We start from the raw sequence: 17,261 nt of genomic DNA on the forward strand, positions 1-17,261 counted from the left end.
AAAAGATTCGATTGCACATAATCCAGTGTTGAATAACGTCACAATTTGCATTCATATTTAGTGTTATTTCCCTTTTTTCATTAAATTAACTTGAAATTTCGATTTACCAGCATTTAGAAATTAGAAGAATATTCCCTATCGTTTTAAGTGTATTTGTCCTCACCATTCAAACAGAATCAGTATATCAAAATGATAAATATGATTTTATTGGGTCGGAGTAAAAGATTTCTCGTTCTGGGGATCGAAATGAATGAATTCATTAATATAAATATGAATGAATAACGATACATTATCAACAACTCTAGCTCCTGGCTAGATATCAGTTACGTTATTAACGTAACGTAACGTAACGTATAAGTATGACCGTATGCTGCGAAAATCAGCTGGCAACCTCCCCCTGCTCCTTCAATGCAGTATAACTAACCAACTACCCGCCGATTTCTTTTCATTTTATTCTCAGCTTGTGTAATATTCGGATGCGGTGTCAACTTGTAGACAGAATGCTGTTCCACCACAAAACCAATAAACTTTGATATCTCCTAATTCGGATGCGGTAAACGGCTTCGAGCAATTTCATCTGATGACCGAGTCATTGGTCAGTCACTAAAGTGGACACCGTCGGATTTGGCCGTAGCAGAAGCCAGAGAGCAGTCTCCCGCGCAATCAGTGGGAATGATTATCGCTCGCCAGGGCACCTATTGAACTGCAAAACGCGCGTGCTCCGATCCCCCGGTGATAGAGCCCCCAGGAAATCCCCCCACAAGGAGTAACGAGTAGACACTCATCGAGGAGTTCCCATTTCGCGCTGTCATAACCTAAAAAGGCACGTGCTGTGCGTAGAAGAGTTTTTGTTGGTTCCGCTCCAAAACGAGCAATACTTTGCAACCGAATCCTCTCCGATTCACAATCCCGAATCCCGAAGATGTCAACAGCAGCCGACCAACTCGTGGCACCTGCCGCCCTCACCAACGGTCAACAGTCAGTGGTTGTGGCAACAAGCAATGGCCAGAAGGAGCCGAAGGAGCCACAACAACAGATTGAGAACATCAAGTCCACCTCACCCAAGCCAGGAGCGATGCCCAGTCTCAAGCTAAACAAGATGCCATCGGCGTCCTCCAAGGAGAAGCGTGTCTACAAAATTGTCCTAACTGGCGGTAAGTTTTTTTTCCCCCCTTCAAAAAAGTATCTGATAACCGCGCGATTTGTGTATCTATTTCAAGTGTGTCCCTCGTATATGTTGTTGGCTACCCCCCCTCTTCCACTCTCCCACCTCTCCGCCAGCTTCTGATTCCGATTTGTGTTCAGGATTTGTGTCAAGGTCGCGAGCTGAGAGCCGGAGGGGTAGAGATTTTTGATTTAGTCCTGCGCGGAGATTCTCGTGGTTTTCCATCCATCTCTCATTTGTATTCATTGGTGATGCCACCACCCACTACCACTACCGGCATTTGAATGCAAAAAAAAACCTAGGCCATAAAACCAGTTTTTCTCTGCCATCATATGAGCAGTGGTTGGGCGCGTGGTCTAATCATTTAATTTGGCTCTAGTTATGGCTGTGATTAGAAGCCCCACAAATAGCAGGGGCCTCATATCTCTCCAGAATACTATATACTTGCCCCATACACGTATAGGTCCCATTGTATTATCGCATAGGAGCTGTATGAGTTCCAAAAAAAATCAAATAAGTTTTTTTGATGACGCGCTGGGGAAGTGGCTGATAAACGAACAGGCCCCATTCACACGTGGAGGGCTCAGCAGAAAATCCCCGATAATACCCATTGAAAGAACTGTCCACTTATCTTGTCTTAGCTGGGGTTCTTTTCATTTTATTGCCCATATTGTATGTATTTCCGAACTAACTAGCCCACTCAAAAACGATTTCCTTTCCTTCAGATCACTTCACTGCACAGTCCATTGACCATGGGCTTGCCAGTTTGCCAGTAATGGGCGTAATTGCAGTCAGGGTCAGAGAACCTCACAACTAATCGAGTGATATGCACATCGATGAGGAATTTCACTGCACTTGACTTTATGGAATTTGGGGCCAGCAGTCTAATCGATCTTTTCCTCCTAGAATGACAGTTCTTGATTATTTTGGCATTTTGTTACTTGGAGACAGAACCAAGTGGTGGTAGCAACTGAGAGCTCTCAGTCCTAACTTTGTCCAATCAATACAAAATTAATTATTTGTGGTCTGGTTTAGGAGGAACTACAAGAACCAACTAAAACTTTTTTTGGACTTGTATTTATTCTTTAATGAGTTTTTTTGGCACACGCATTTGTATTATTTCCATAACCAGAAACCCTTAGTTGAATATTCATTTTTTCAAATATTATTACTAAACTTAGTGCCACTCGCATATATTTCCATAAATAGAACTTTTATTTAATTTACAATTTAAATTAGCCGACCAGTGGTAATCCCTAATAGCCATTTGCTAATTGTCAGTGTAAACCAGAAGCCCACTAGTTCTGATCTCGATGGGTAAACACATATTTGCAATTTCGAATTAGAAATTTTACCTTAGTTCCCCAGTTGTAAATAAACAACGAAAATTAACAAAGTCTCGGTGTACATTTTCTAATTTGTGATTTCTAATTTCAGGGCCCTGTGGCGGCAAGACGACCGGCCAGTCCCGTCTGTGCACCTTTTTCGAGAACCTTGGATGGAAGGTGAGTGTCGCGGGTGTTGCAAGTTTGTTTTTTGGGGTTAATGATAATAGGATAGACTAAGGCTAAGGGCAGCTTCGTAAGTAGTGCCCCCAATGGGATAGGGAATGGGAATGGGAATGGGAGGTGATGCGGGTTCATTTTTTTGGTTACAACTCCTGATACAGAATGATACTCTTGTTAAATTCTTATTGCCCCCGAAAACTCGAAACAAAGCAATGAGCATGTTAAATATTTTCAGGTATTCCGCGTGCCTGAAACGGCCACTGTTTTACTCAGGTAAATGCTCTCTCCACACAATCTTACACTCAAATATAAAGTAATTGTTTAAAGTAATAATAATAATTGAGCGTTGAAGGCATTCAAGGCGAACAGTGCCGTCCAGGGGAGCCGTCTTCCACCTGATCTCGGCCCTAGTAGCTTTGCCTGCCGCTCGTCCTCTACCTGAGACGAGTGCGATTGCTATTCTGTGAACATATTTAATTCGATTCGAGTCTCCAATCTCCGAGATACTTTATCTAGTGAATGCCCCCCGAAACTGTATACCCAGAATGCTAATTTATCTTTTTGTTTTTCTCTGTTTCTTCCCTATACCCGAATATCTATAGTGGCGGCGTCAAGTTCTCTGATCTGACCGAGAAAGAGGGTAAGTAGAGACGTTAATTATACCCAAAACCGATGGTGGTGTAGATGGAGATGGAGGAGTAGGATGAGCTGAGTGGAGGAGTCTTACATTGCAAGCATTTTCTGAGATCTGAGGTCTGAGATCCCGAGTCCTACGCGACCTACCTATTTTATCTTTCATTTCCCGAGACCACTGTCAAGTTCGACAGAGGACCAGAGCAGAGCTGTTTTCTCGAAGCAACGAAAATAAATCAAAATATTTACTTTCCTTGGGACCAACACAAAGAAATGCCCTATACTATATATGCTAAAATGTATTTATAAAATCAGGCAAGATGCCGACACAGCCATACTATAGATAGTACAAGTATATCTAGTCGCTTATATCTCTAGGCTCTCTCTAGTATAGATATATGGTTGCTACGATGGCCCCCACAAAAGTCACGTCTTCTTCAATGAAACTTACGTAATACAGTTGGACACGAAATTATTTTCTTTTATTCGATATCCTGATTGCGTGACTTTGGCCCATTTCACTTGCAGTTCTCCTTTCAACTTTTGCCAGCAATTTGTCAATTATGGTTATTAATGGATTTGTCGAACGGGGGGAAGTTTGCCAGGGGGGGTATATTCCGATAAGATATAGCAAGTGCTTGCCAGTCTGATCACATGTTTGTTAATTTGTAGCAATTCCTTTTTTGTGGCCAGTTGAGCTATTTGAGCCTTTATGAGTAATGCCCATCGGAAGTAGGACGATTATTAGTCCCCCCATTATTTCGCTATGAGTAATTCTATGACTAGGCTAATCTAAATACTCACAACCAAACAAAAACAAAACCAACCATATGCCCACCCACACGCACAGACCCGCCCACGCCAACCACGTTCGTTTACAAAGATCTGCCCTTCGCCGCTCCGGAGCACAGTCTCATCGATCTAACCGCATCCTGTCCGCGCTGCTTGGCCAAGGCTGCATCCCGGCCCAATGGCAGCGAAGGTGAGTGACAGACAGCCCGGAGCTTGGATCTGAGATACACGTTATCCTTGTTTTGCATCTGCTAGCTGCTTTTTATCCACATGTGTGTGTGTGTTTTTTTATTTTATTTTCCACCCAAAAGGCATTTCGCTTAACGTCTTGGAACAGATCTCCCGGATGCCTGTCTTTGTCCACGTATCTTTGCTTTGTGTCCCGTCCCTGTCAGCAGAAGAACAATTACCAGACATTTCACCAAACAGTATATGCGTTTGGTCGTGCAAACAGAGCCCTCTTTATAAAGTCCTCTTTATAATACTTTTACGTACTTATTTCATTTGTTTGTTCTGGCTTCGTTTCTATGATTTATGAATGCCCGCCTCCATATGTGTTCACCTAACACTTGTGTCCACTAATACCTCGTAATCTGCGTACTACGTATATATATATATATTTTTTGTATATGTTTCTAACAGAATATATGTATATCTCTGCACATTTCAATAACAATATTTCGTGCCAAGCCTCTACCAAAAAAATTCAGCAAAATTTTTAAATGGGCCATTTAATTTTAGCCAAAAACACATGACAGACAGCCATCAGATACAGATACTTGTTTCTGTATCTTAGAGCACGTGTACGAGTATGTGGTTAGAAGCCACGCCTCCAGAAATGATGAAAAATGGAAAATTTTTTGGCACAAATTTTGCAAACTTGGCAAAAATAAAATGCCAGGTTTTCTCTGTTTATAATATTTATGTAATACTTCCTTTAGAATCTCATGTTTACTCAAACTTTATAAAAAAGGTAATCAAAATATTACCCTTTTCTTACGAAATTGTTTAAATAACTCCTAGAGATAATTTAAATTGAAATTTATTTTTACAACAGTAAATATTTTTAACTTTTATGTAAAAAACAGACGTTCATAATGTGTTTATATTTTTTAACAAAAAGAAGATGAAGTTTAAAGATTACCTGATATCTTAACTAGATATATATTCTACCTATTTTTTTTTTGGATGAAAATTAATTATAATTTAGCTGAGATTATAAACATGCTCTCCACCCACACTATTTTTGCCAAATTCAATTTCGACGATTGTTGGCCAGGCAGTCAGCCGTGGCCACATGCCATTTTCCCAGCAGAACGAAGCAATTTTCATTTTCAGTTCAGCAATATATACATATTATTCTGTGTGTTTAGGGGGGGTCTAGTATTTATTATATATTATACAATACCATGTCTATTTAGCCTAGCCGGTGATGTGGACCAGGAGATGTGGTGGTCACTCTGACTCTGATTGGCTAATTAAATATCGTGTGTATTATGGCCGAAGAATGCAAAAATGCTTCATCAAATCACGTGCCTGCTGACGCGAGTTCGACATCCGCTTCCCATCGCCTGCCAGTCGCCCAGTCCCCCAGTCGCCCAATCGAACCCCCACGACTGTTGTTTACACTCGCCTTCGCAGTTGGGCGCTAAACGAACGCTCCATTCAATTATTTTTGTTGTCTCAGATTTGGCACAGATGCGGTAGAAATGATAGTTTTTTCTAAAAAAAAATATTCTGATTAACAAAATCTTGATATTTTAAATTTTTTTTTCTAAAATTGGGTGAAGGTTAAAGTCTGACTATCTAAATTTTGAAGATTAATTGAATCATTGACTATTTTGAGGTAATTAAATATTTTTGTTTGGGCTTTTTAAATAAAAATTATAATATTTTAAGTATTTAATTTCTAGAACAATAGGAAGATTCTGATTTCTAGATTAGAAATTTTAATAAATATTTATTAAATTACTATATAACACTTTAATATCCCCTATAGCTATAGATTTTTAAAGACTATTATTATAATAACCCCCACTGTATTCGATTATTGGCACATATGTGATAGTGGCACATTTAGAAGAATTTTTTAGATAATATGGGGAATGGAATGGGACTGGGAGGAATGGGAGGTGGTGGAGCGGGCGTATTGTCGCAAGGCTTGCCAAAGAATTCTCGATTGAACTCGTTATCGTGGCTTGTGATATGTACAGTTGTTTTCAAAATAATAGGAGTGCCCATTACAAATGTGAAAAACGGTGAAAAAAACTATGTCAATACGATTTAAATTTTTTAAATTTATTTTTTTTAACAAATATGACTTGTATTAAAAAACTTAAAACTAAAAAAAACTTACTTCATTGAATACATACTTAGTAAAAAAAATAAAAAGGGAATAACACCCAATATGGGTTTCTCAAAATAATAGGAGTGTTCAAGCAAACTCGCTCAAAACTTATGAAAATAATATATAACGACAAACTATGGTTATATGAAGTAATTTAATGTTAAATGCAATAAAAAAAACTATAATTAGTACTTCGTGGCACCACCTTTATTGGCTATCACTGCCGCACAGCGCCTTGGCATGGAATCCACCAATTTCTGGCATCTTTCGGGACTAATCGAGGTCCAAGAGGCCTTTACAATTTCCCAAAGCTCGGAAACATTAGTTGGGTGCCTTTGTGCGACCGCCTTTTTAACGTCTGTCCACAAATTTTCGATCGGATTCAGATCGGGAGACTGGGCGGGCCATTCTAGTACTGCAATCTTATTTTCTGCAAACCACTTCTTAGCCACTTTACTTGTGTGCTTTGGGTCATTGTCTTGCTGGAAGACCCAAAGCAGTGGCATTTCTTCGCTAGCATAAGGCAGCATTGTTTCCTGCATTATTTGGACATATCCAGGACCATCCATAATATTTTTAATCCAATATATGGGACCTACGCCATAATACGAGAAACATGCCCATATCATTATATTATGTCCGCCATGTTTAATCGTTTTAATGCAATATTTGGCATTAAATTCGGTGTTAGGTGGTCTTCTAACGTATTGTCGAGATCCTTTCCCACCATAAAGGACTATTTTCGACTCATCCGACCACAAGATGTTACGCCATTTTTCAACTGACCAGTTGACATGGCTCTTTGCAAATTTCATTCTTGCGGCTATGTGCTTCTTGGTGTGGAATGGAATTTTCCGTGGACTGTGGGCTTTCAAATTTTGCTTCTTTAAAAGACGACTTATTGTTGGGATACTTGCGTCCAAGTTAAGCTCATCCTTAATTTCTTTGCAGCTTGCAAAAGGATGCTTTTTGGAGTACCTTGCGACACGTGTAGCCAGTTTATCGGCTAGAACTTGGGGTCGGCCGCGGGTTTCCGTCTTGGGTGAAAATTTTATTGCATTTCGGATCATGGAAGCACCGTATCCAATTATTTTTTGCACTTCCTTGTACGTTTTCCCACTTGAAATCAAGTTTTTGATCAACTCACGCCGCTCAGGTGTGCAGTGTTTGCCACGACCCATTGCTTTAAGTTTTCGATCTTAAACGTTAAATTTGTAGTTGGAAATTAATCTTTCTATACTTTTAAACCGTTTTTTTAAGAATAATTACCTATTTTTTCGCTCTGAGCAGATTAAAATGCCACACTCCTATTATTTTGATGAACGCAAAATGAAGTTTGTTTACGAATTTGCGTAATTCTCAGAAAACGAAGATAGTAAAACGAAAAAATAACGGTACCTTAGAATGTGTACCCATAAACAAATTTGGAAAAAGAAATAAAATTGAAAAAAATGAACGCCTAACATTGCTACAGAAGGGACAAGTGCATATGCAAAAGCACTCCTATTATTTTGAAAACAGCTGTATGTCTGTCTGTCTAGCTTTTTGTTGGTGGTTCCTTCTGGCTCACTCGATTGATATACCGAGAAATTGATTGCTAAACGATTTTGTTTTTGCCTCTTGATTCAAGACTCACTCGCACGCCCTTCATTTAGCTTCTAAGTGCCACCTATTCAACTTCTTCATTAGGCAAATCGTTCTCAGAGCTCCTCTCATTATGTAAATGAACATAATTTGCATAAAGTTCTGTCTATCGTATCATTAAAGGTTGGCTGGGCTGACACACACACTCTACACTAGCATATATACCAGGGATGCCCAGTCCCATTGCTCTCGTTCCTCCTTTGTTGTTGGATTGCTCTGTCATATGGGTAGAGCAAAATCATATACGTGTGCTGCTCCCAGTATAGGCAAGGCAAATTACAATAACAATTTTTCGTAGTTTAATAACACTTAAACAGTTTCAACACTTTTCTGGCATTTTGTTGTTGGATTGCCGAAAACTTTTCACTGCAAAAAATCACTTCTTGTTGTGGTTTTGGACAGAATGGTTGACTGTGGAACGATGCATTTTTTCTTTGTCGAAAATTTTCTTTGCGAGCAGCAATGTATTATATGTAATATAATAATAAGCGGAAACAAAAAAATTAATTTGGAAAGGCATTTTATTAAATGCTATGCTAAAGTATCTGCGTCACAAGCCGATATGGAAGCGCAGTAAAAAAAATTCGAAAAATAATTGAGCATATTGAAAATAATTATAATCCTAAAATTAATTCTCAATTATCCGAAAAAATTTTTTTTTTTTTTTTCTGTTGAAAATGTTACAAAAATTTTTTTCAGTGATACGATAGAAAAAAAAAAAAAAACTATCGCTCATATGTATTTGTGCTTTTGTGCATAGGTATTGGAATTTGCTCTGTCATAAGCAGTGCTTGGGCACCCCTGATATATACATATATAACGATCAGGACAGGAAGAGAGTTCTACGCCATTGAACCTGTTATTTGATTTTAAAATAGAGCTTTACGCCATATGCCATCCCATTGATGTTATCGGCTTCCGAAAATTGTAGATTTCTTCCATGCGTATGTAGATTTCTTCCATTGTCTGATGCGCAATAGCTGGTGAAATTGCAAATAGCTTACAATTTTTTTTTTCATTATTTTCTCTTGCATCATCATTGCTAATTGAATTAGAATTTGTCAGGGCAGAAGAACGGAAACAGAAATGGAAACTGAAATAAAAACACAAACGGCTAGCAAGAAAGCAAAAATTATAGTTAACAGGAAAAACAAGCAAACAGGCCATAAACAAATCGATCCATTCCACCTGTCACACGATGCGACGAGTCAAGTTCAATGCAATTGCATCAGTAATGCGTTCAAAAACAACAAAAAATAAAAGAAAACAAAAATAAAATTAAAACAAAACCATATTTGCGCAAATGCACGCGACCGAGTGAGCAACAAGTGCCGCCTAATTCGCCACACAATCCGCCCCATTTCTCTCAACTTGTTCAATGAAATACTATGTGGAATTAATTAATCATATTTTGAATCTTTTGGGTATTTATGAGCAAGAGATTAAGAGCTTAAGGCAGCCGACAATCACTTCATGCTTTTTTAAATGAAATGTGTAATGTTTTTAGTTCATTAGAAAGTGATTCATTTAACTTAAATTTAAAATTATAGGATTATTCTGAAGGGATTTGTTATTTATTTTGATCAACTAAGCTTGGAAAGACTGTAGTAAAGTGGGGTTTAAATAATACAACCTTATCGCATTGCTGGGTACTTGGTGACTCTCAGTCTCTCGGAAAAACCCCATTAATCGTGCTTCAAAAACAGCTGCTTTTGTGACGCAACCTGCAATTTCTAGTTTTAGTATCCGTGCTGACACATAGATCTTGGGATTCCATTAAATAACTTCCTAGAAACTAGAATTTCTATAGAACACATAAACTAAACACCACAACTGATACAACATAATTTATATGTCATTAAATGAGATTTATTTTTGGAAATGATCTCCATCTTTCAACTGCGCTTTATCTGATATATTTAGACTCCCTTTCGCTTAATATTTTTAGCTCCAATTAGCTCCAAAATAAAGAAAGAAAACCAAATTTGTAACCCCTACTAACTGCTTAAAACTGCTTCATAAATCTGAAATTAGAGTCCCACCAAGAGATTAAATTTAAAATTGAAAGCATATGCTTAGGACTTGGTGGTACATCTGTCGCAGACAGTCAAAGTTCCTGGCACCTTAACCTCTGGCTGATTAGAAACTGTTTACTTAGAAAAAAAATAATAATAAAAAATATTAAATCAGACTTGACTCCGACGACTACAAGTTGATTGAACTTTCGTGTGAGCTTGGCATTTCATCGACTCAGATTCAGATTCAGATTAGGTATCATCGCTTTTCAACTTGACATCGACATCTCAGATACCAATACTGGATACTGGCCATCGTCCATCTAGCACAGTCATCCCACTTGAATCCGAGCCCAGTCAATTAATTCTCTCTTACAATTCGATGCCCACAGTGTTATATTTCCTTCGATTCGAATTTGCTTGCAATTGTATTTCGATTTCTATTTGTTTCGATTGTAATGATTCGTCGCGAGTCCAAAGACTAAACTGGTATATGTTTCCCTTTCATTCCTCGTGCAGCCTACAAGTTCCAGGAGAACCTGATCCGCACCATGGTGCAAATTGAGAACACCTACTTCGAGCTCGGCAACTCGAGCACCCGCAACTGTCTGATAATCTGCGATCGCGGCGTTATGGACGCCAGTGCATGTAAGTACATCCATAGACTTTGTAATCCGACCGACTTATGATAAGATAATGTAAATAATTCCAATCCATAGACATCTCCAAGGATAAGTGGGAGAAGATGATGGCCGGCAACAAGTGGAATTCCGTGGAGATGCGGGACAATCGTTACAATCAGATCCTGCACTTGGTGTCGGCGGCCAACGGAGCCGAGGAGTTCTACTCCACAGAGGTGAGTGGTCTCTCCATGGGCTATTGTACCTATTGTACTTTATCGATTCTTTTGTTTGGGCCAATTGAATAGAACAGAAAGCGCCACTACCAGGTATCAAAGACTGGTTTTATAGAGCTTATTAGCCAATCTAGAATCTAGATTATCTTTTGTTTGAACTTCCCATGGTTGTGATAAGATTTAATTTCACAATTTGCGTAGCATCATGGCATCATAGCATCATAGCAATTGCAGCGTCATGATTCATTATAGTTTCAGACATGACTGGCTCTAATTTTGAAGTATCATCTTCCTCCTCCGTCCATTGATTATTCCCATTTCTCTACCGAGTTGATTGGATAAATAAAAAAATAACAACTGCGTCTCTAACTATGGCTTGAGGCTTTCTAGACGGGGCTATCTGCTTCGAATTCAAAGCAAATATTTACTTATCTACCCTTGATTTGTTTACAGGACCATGCCTGCCGCTCGGAGGGCGTCGATCTGGCCAGGGAACTCGACTACAAGTCGGCAGCCGCCTGGGTGGGACATCCCTACTTTGATGTGATCGACAACTCCACCAACTTCGAGACCAAGATGAACAGAATGATTGAGTCTGTGTGCCAAAAACTGGGCATCGACATTGGCGATCGTTTGCAAGCCACATCCCGCAAACTGAAATATTTGAGTAGGTTTCTACCTCAATACTTCAAAGATATATCTATTAAAGAGATAAATTTGTTTTGCAGTTGCCGTCCTGCCCCCAGATAGCGCGTTCCCGCCCTTCCAGGACTTTGATGTGGTGCATCACTATCTGCAGTCGGCCGGTCCCAAGGTGCAGGCTCGCCTGCGCAAGCGTGGCCAGAAGAACCACTGGAGCTATATCCACACTCAGCGACGTCCCAATGTCCATGGACAGGCCCGCATCGAGGTGAAGACCCAACTGACGCATCGCGACTACATGAACCTACTGGCCCAGCGGGACGATGCCCATTTCACCATCTACAAGAAGCGTCGTTGCTTCCTCATCAACAACCAATATTTCCAGCTGGACATTTACAAGGAGCCAGGACATCCTCGGTGAGTTAAGGGAGGACTCTATTTAAAGTACACAACTGAAGGCTAACATTTAACTTATTCTCTGTGTAGCTGCAAGGGACTGGTGCTGCTGGAGACCTACTCTTCACTCACCGGCGACGCCCTGAAGAACTGTATGCCCAAGTTCCTGAATATCGTTAAGGAGGTGACCGGCGATCCGGACTATTCGATGTTTAATCTGTCGCTGAAAGAGGACTGGAGCACCACGAAAAAGTTCTGCCGCACGGCGACGCATGGTAAGCAGGATCAGAATGAATCGCCGCCACAACCGCCGCAGCAGTATAATCCCTACTACGAGAACAGCGACTAGGCCCCCGAGGGGGGGCCAGGAGCCAATCATAATGCTTAGCCAAAGATTGTAGAACCAAAAGCTTCAACTTTCGCAGCTGTATATACCATAAGCCTTTGTCTATCGTAGCTCTAACTTGCATGCCAACCTAACTTCATTTCACTTTCTATCCCTTCTTTTGTCAAAATTTCTAACTCTATTTTTTGGCATTAATTGATAATTATTTTAATTTCGGCGTTACTTTATTTCCGTTTTTGATTTTGTAGTTACGGGCGCCACTAATGGAGTCTCGAGCACGCCGTTGGTCTGTCCCTGGCCCAACTGTCCCTGAATCTCTTTTTGCACTCGCATATAACACGGCAGATGCAATTAAATAAGCAACATCCATGACCTGGCAACAAAATGTACAAAATCCAAAATCAAGAATTGTTAAAAAAAACACACACTAATAAGGAGTGTCGAACTGCTCCAGTTTACCAACCGGTCTGTCCCTGAACCACTTACACCCGTAATATTGTTACTTATTTGAGCGTACTTAGCACCAGGATGGTGGAGATGGAAGTAATGGAAACGAGAGGCGAATGCGTCGAGTCTATAGATAATAGTAAACCAATACCCGAACCGGAGGTCATGTACCCGTACCGTACCACCCGTACTTAATTTTATTGTCATGTTTTGCTCGTGTTAATTTTTGTAAGCCATATTGAATCAAGGGACACTAGAAACAATGTACGTACATCCGTAGAACCGCGATAAACATTGTAACGTTTTTGTGTCTTTGTGAGAACTTGTGAATCCCTCATTTTAACTCTAAAATTTGGGGCTAATTTTAACTAACTCTAAGCTTAAACTAAACCATAAGATTAAACTAAAAGACCACCAAACCCAATTGTGTTTAAATTCTTTCTTTATTATAAGGTCTAAATAAATAGTTATTTTTGGGCTGAGAGACTAGAGGACCTTCGTCTTGTTGATGCGCTTAATGAGAGTGTCCACCGCTCGGTGGATACGCAGGAGTAGGAGGTAACCCAATATCAGGGATGGCAGGCTGACGAAAGTGGCCAGGGCCTCGTAGATAAAGCGCGGGGCAAAGATTTTCCAAACCATCAAATGGCGGCAGTGGATTGTGCAGGCCATCATGGCACAAAATACCTGCAAATAAAAATAAATTAGATGTTAGCAGATATGAAGATCTAAGGATCTCACCTTAAGTCCTTGAAGCATAAAAAACTGAGTGGCCAGCTTGAAACCAGTTCCTAGAAACACGTCCTCGTACTCGTACAGGGTCAGCTCGCCTCGGGTCATATCGAAACCCACCGCCTCGTTGGCTAGGTCTGTCATGGTAGTGGTGGGATCTACTTTTCCACCGGCACTGCTGCTCCTGCAGCTTCGGATCAGGTTGGGAAATAGAGCAAACAGCGAGTATGTTTCCGTACTGAGCAGGGAATACATGCAGAAGAAGAAAATAGGACCGCAAAAGGTGTTCAGGATCACCAGTACGCCGGATATAAGGTTTGACTGTCCAATGCCAGTGGTGCGGCCCACAAAGGCGGCACGCCACTCGATCTGCGACAAGGTGGTCTGGTGCGAAGTGGCGAAGAAGCAGAAATGGGCGAGCAGGAACCAGCCCACAATAGCCGTGAAAGTCGGTTGCACGCAGGTTTCTAAGAAACAAATGAAATCAATTATAAAATCCTTCAAGGATCTCAAGGAACTCCCCCAATTACTTACCAAAACTAGTAGCTGTCCTGTATCGCAGAATTCCGTGTATACTCAGCAGGATGGCGGCCACAGCTATGCACACTATTAATCCTATAGAAGCTCGAGGCTCCAGAAGTACAACCATGACCAGAGCCAGGAATACGCCAAAGGTGATCACTATCGAGGAGTAAACTGTGGCCAAGCCGTACACCACGGGTATGGCGTTCCTTCTCTCTTCATCATTGCCCTCGTACATGCGCTTCATCTTCCTGAAGATCTCCGGAACAATGCTCTCACTTCCGTTGACAATAACCGTATTGGCGTTCCTCGGCGGCAAGACAAAGATCATGAGCGGTGCCCAGGAAACCACAATGATTTGGAGCAACAGCAGAGCGTAGATAACTAGGGCGAGGACATCAATGTGTGATCTCTGAATGTTCTTGATGGAGCTATTGGCGAGCAGGACATGACCGCCAGCACAAATGGACGCCACCGTGGGTCCGTATCGAGCCAGCAACACGTTAGGAGAGTTTCCAGTCAGATTGCCGCAGGAACGCAAATACAATCGAGTCAGAGTGGTATAAACCACAATCACAACCACGGCCAGGATGTATGTTTTGCCCGATCCCGGCTTCTTCAGTGAGAATCCTGCTCCGCCGCTATTGGTGAAATCTGAGCAGTTGCCCTGCTCCTCGCGGCAACGGAAAAGTGTGTAGGCGAAGCGTATTAGACAAATTGCAAGGATACTGGCCAGGACAAGTCTCAAGGCAGTGGAGCGCAGAAACTGGGAGGCTTTGAACTTGGTCTTAAAGTCGATGCGGGCACTCAAGCGCAGGAGCTCGTGCGACAGCAAAAGGATCGTCGCGGCCAAGAGATACGACAATATTTTTGCTTCCTGGATCACAAAGCTGTTCGAGAAGAACACAGCCATGGCGGCGAAAAGGAGCAGTCTAGTGGGCATATGGGCGAATCTCCGGACAGCAGCCCAGTTGTTTGCAATGTTGGTCCAGTGGCGCAAAACATGGAATGAGAAAACTGCCGCGCTTGTCACTGCCGTGAAAAATATAACGCCATGCTCCTCGGTCTTGAAGGAAAAGTTCTTGTAGTAGCGATAGCCAAAGACTCCAGCGGCCACGTTGATCAAGTACGCGTAAAAAGTCTCCTTGGCCTTGAAGATTTTCTCATAGTCCGCCGGCCGGGAATTGTTCACCAGCAGGAATATAAAGAACACTGGCAGGAAACTGAAAAGCAAGCCGTGTGACATCTGTGTGGGATCGAACCTCACCCAAATCTCCCGGCATGTCCCCAGAATGTCCCGTAAATTAACGTTCAAGTCCCTGACAAAGTTCTTGAAAGCCGCCTCATTGTATATGGTCTGTACTCGGTGGGAGAGTAGTATGAACTCTGTTTCCAGGCGATCCATCTCCTCCACATTAAAGGTGCGCTTGTTTTCGAAAGCATACTGGAAGAAGTACCGATATATCTGCTGGGCATTCTGCCAGGAGTGCAGCAACAGAGTCTGGAACTTGTTCAAGTACGGCACTGGAATATCTGGCACGATGTTGAAATTAATTAGACCCAGGTTAGAGTAGGGTATCGGAACGCCGAGGATGGTCGCCAGTGTAGGCACCAGATCAATCTGGAAAGCAAACAACGCCATGGTTATCATTGTGACGTGATGAGATTACCCCTCTTGTCTTATCTCATACCTGCTGCAGCATTTCGGTATCAGAACCGGAATCGTTGCCATAGAACCTATGCTGTTTGGAGTAGGCAAATAGCAGGGCATTAGTTTCGTCGTCGGTATCACCGCCATGATCTCCTGACGCAGTCATGCCATGGTCACCCATAACCAGCAGAGTGGTATCGTTGTCCATGGCCTCCACCACCGATCTTGAAGTACATAGGGATTTTGTTTCAATTAAAATATAATTATATCGGAATGGTATTAACCTTACCTGATCACATCATTCATTTCGCTCAGTTTTCGCGCCATTTCCTCATGCATGGGTCCGTGCTTGTGCCCGCAGTGATCCACTCCCAGAAAGTGGGCCACCAGCACTTGCCAATCATCGCTGGACAGCTCCTTCGGTAGATGCTTCTTAATCTGATTGTCCACACTGTCCAAGTCGAAGATGTCGAAACTAGGATACGAGTAGGCACGTTTAAAACGACGCGGATACAAATCTGTCCAGGTGCCGTCCCCCAGAAAGACCATAGGCAGATTGCTACTCGCTATCTGGTCAATGACATTGTCCTCATTGATTTCCGGCGAGGCAAAGTTGGATCCGATGTCTATAAAGGTGGGTAGGCTACCGGTGGTTAGTCCTTTGAGACGCTGCATTGTGGTGGTGGGAGGATCTGCCTTGAATCTCATTAGCCTGGCATGATCCGGATTCTGCTCCAGCAGCTCATTCAAGAAACCCAGTTTGTTTTCGTACGGAAGGGGTTCACTAACATTGTCTCGGAACAAGCCAAACTCGTATTTGAGGGCATCTACCACCAAGATAATGACCCTCGACTTTTGGGGAAGACACAGATTGGCGGAGGCGTTGACATCCTTGAAGATCTCGTTCACAACCTCGGGGGATAGCACATATTCCTGAAATATTATGAAATATCTTTAATAAACGATTCCTTATATGGCAATAAAGTTCTGACTCACATCGTGGGGATTCGTGGACAATCTGCGGCAGGTGCTCGTTTCTGTTTTAGAGACGCGGGCCAGCAGGAAACCACGAGAGAATAGCAGCACTCCGCCGCTAATGAGGAAGGCCAGCCAAATGAGAACGAACAAGTACGTGAAGTTCATCTTCCGGCGTTAATTGAACAACTAACTAGACAGGCACAGAATGTGTTTAATGAGTAATACTTTGTGCGACAAGCACTGGCTTTATTTCCGCTCCTTCTGTATAAAACTATGTTATTTAATTGCACTTTATTGTGTGGTGGTGTATTATGCCTTCTGCATTTCGCAGCTTTATCTTTGGACGTTGTTTTCATTTAAAATTTCCATTTTTCCATAATTCGCTTAGGAATCAAAGAAAAATTTAGGAAAATGAATGGAGCGGCGTTGCCACACTGTTTTACTTTGAACAGCTGGGGTAATCGCGCATCCCTGGTTTTTGGGACCATTTTCTTCGAGAATAAGCTTTTTGGCGGGCTTTTTGAATTTAAATTCTTAATCCGTTTAAGTTTTTAAAATATAATAATAACATATAGGCGAAAGCAGGT

The 17,261-nt window shown here is 41.5% G+C and overlaps 2 protein-coding genes across 4 annotated transcripts; one reads left to right on the forward strand and one right to left on the reverse strand.

The window, feature by feature from the left end:
- Positions 1-383: 383 nt before the first annotated feature.
- Positions 384-13,215, forward strand: LOC6495611 (TRPL translocation defect protein 14). Of its 3 annotated transcripts, XM_001959163.4 has the most exons (11): positions 384-1,154; positions 2,603-2,670; positions 2,909-2,946; positions 3,276-3,313; positions 4,157-4,288; positions 10,624-10,752; positions 10,824-10,960; positions 11,414-11,627; positions 11,689-12,019; positions 12,089-12,273; positions 12,593-13,215. In XM_001959163.4, exons 1-11 carry the CDS (start codon positions 923-925, stop codon positions 12,655-12,657), a joined length of 1,569 nt encoding a protein of 522 aa, XP_001959199.2. In that variant the 5' UTR covers positions 384-922; the 3' UTR covers positions 12,658-13,215. The 3 variants fall into 3 exon arrangements, with proteins under 3 accessions (XP_001959199.2, XP_014763378.1, XP_014763379.1); XM_014907893.3 differs by lacking the exon at positions 4,157-4,288 and having other exon boundaries at positions 386-1,154; XM_014907892.3 differs by lacking the exons at positions 4,157-4,288; positions 12,593-13,215 and having other exon boundaries at positions 12,089-12,570.
- Positions 13,216-17,132, reverse strand: LOC6495034 (GPI ethanolamine phosphate transferase 3). The gene is made up of 6 exons (XM_001959164.4): positions 16,693-17,132; positions 15,986-16,629; positions 15,737-15,920; positions 14,058-15,666; positions 13,533-13,990; positions 13,216-13,478 (listed from the first exon to the last, which is right to left on the reverse strand). The coding sequence occupies exons 1-6, from the start codon at positions 16,837-16,839 to the stop codon at positions 13,278-13,280; spliced, it is 3,243 nt and encodes a 1,080-aa protein (XP_001959200.1). The 5' UTR covers positions 16,840-17,132; the 3' UTR covers positions 13,216-13,277.
- Positions 17,133-17,261: the final 129 nt, after the last annotated feature.

Source organism: Drosophila ananassae, chromosome 3L (genome assembly GCF_017639315.1).
Source record: "Drosophila ananassae strain 14024-0371.13 chromosome 3L, ASM1763931v2, whole genome shotgun sequence".
Classification (NCBI taxonomy): domain Eukaryota; kingdom Metazoa; phylum Arthropoda; class Insecta; order Diptera; family Drosophilidae; genus Drosophila; species Drosophila ananassae.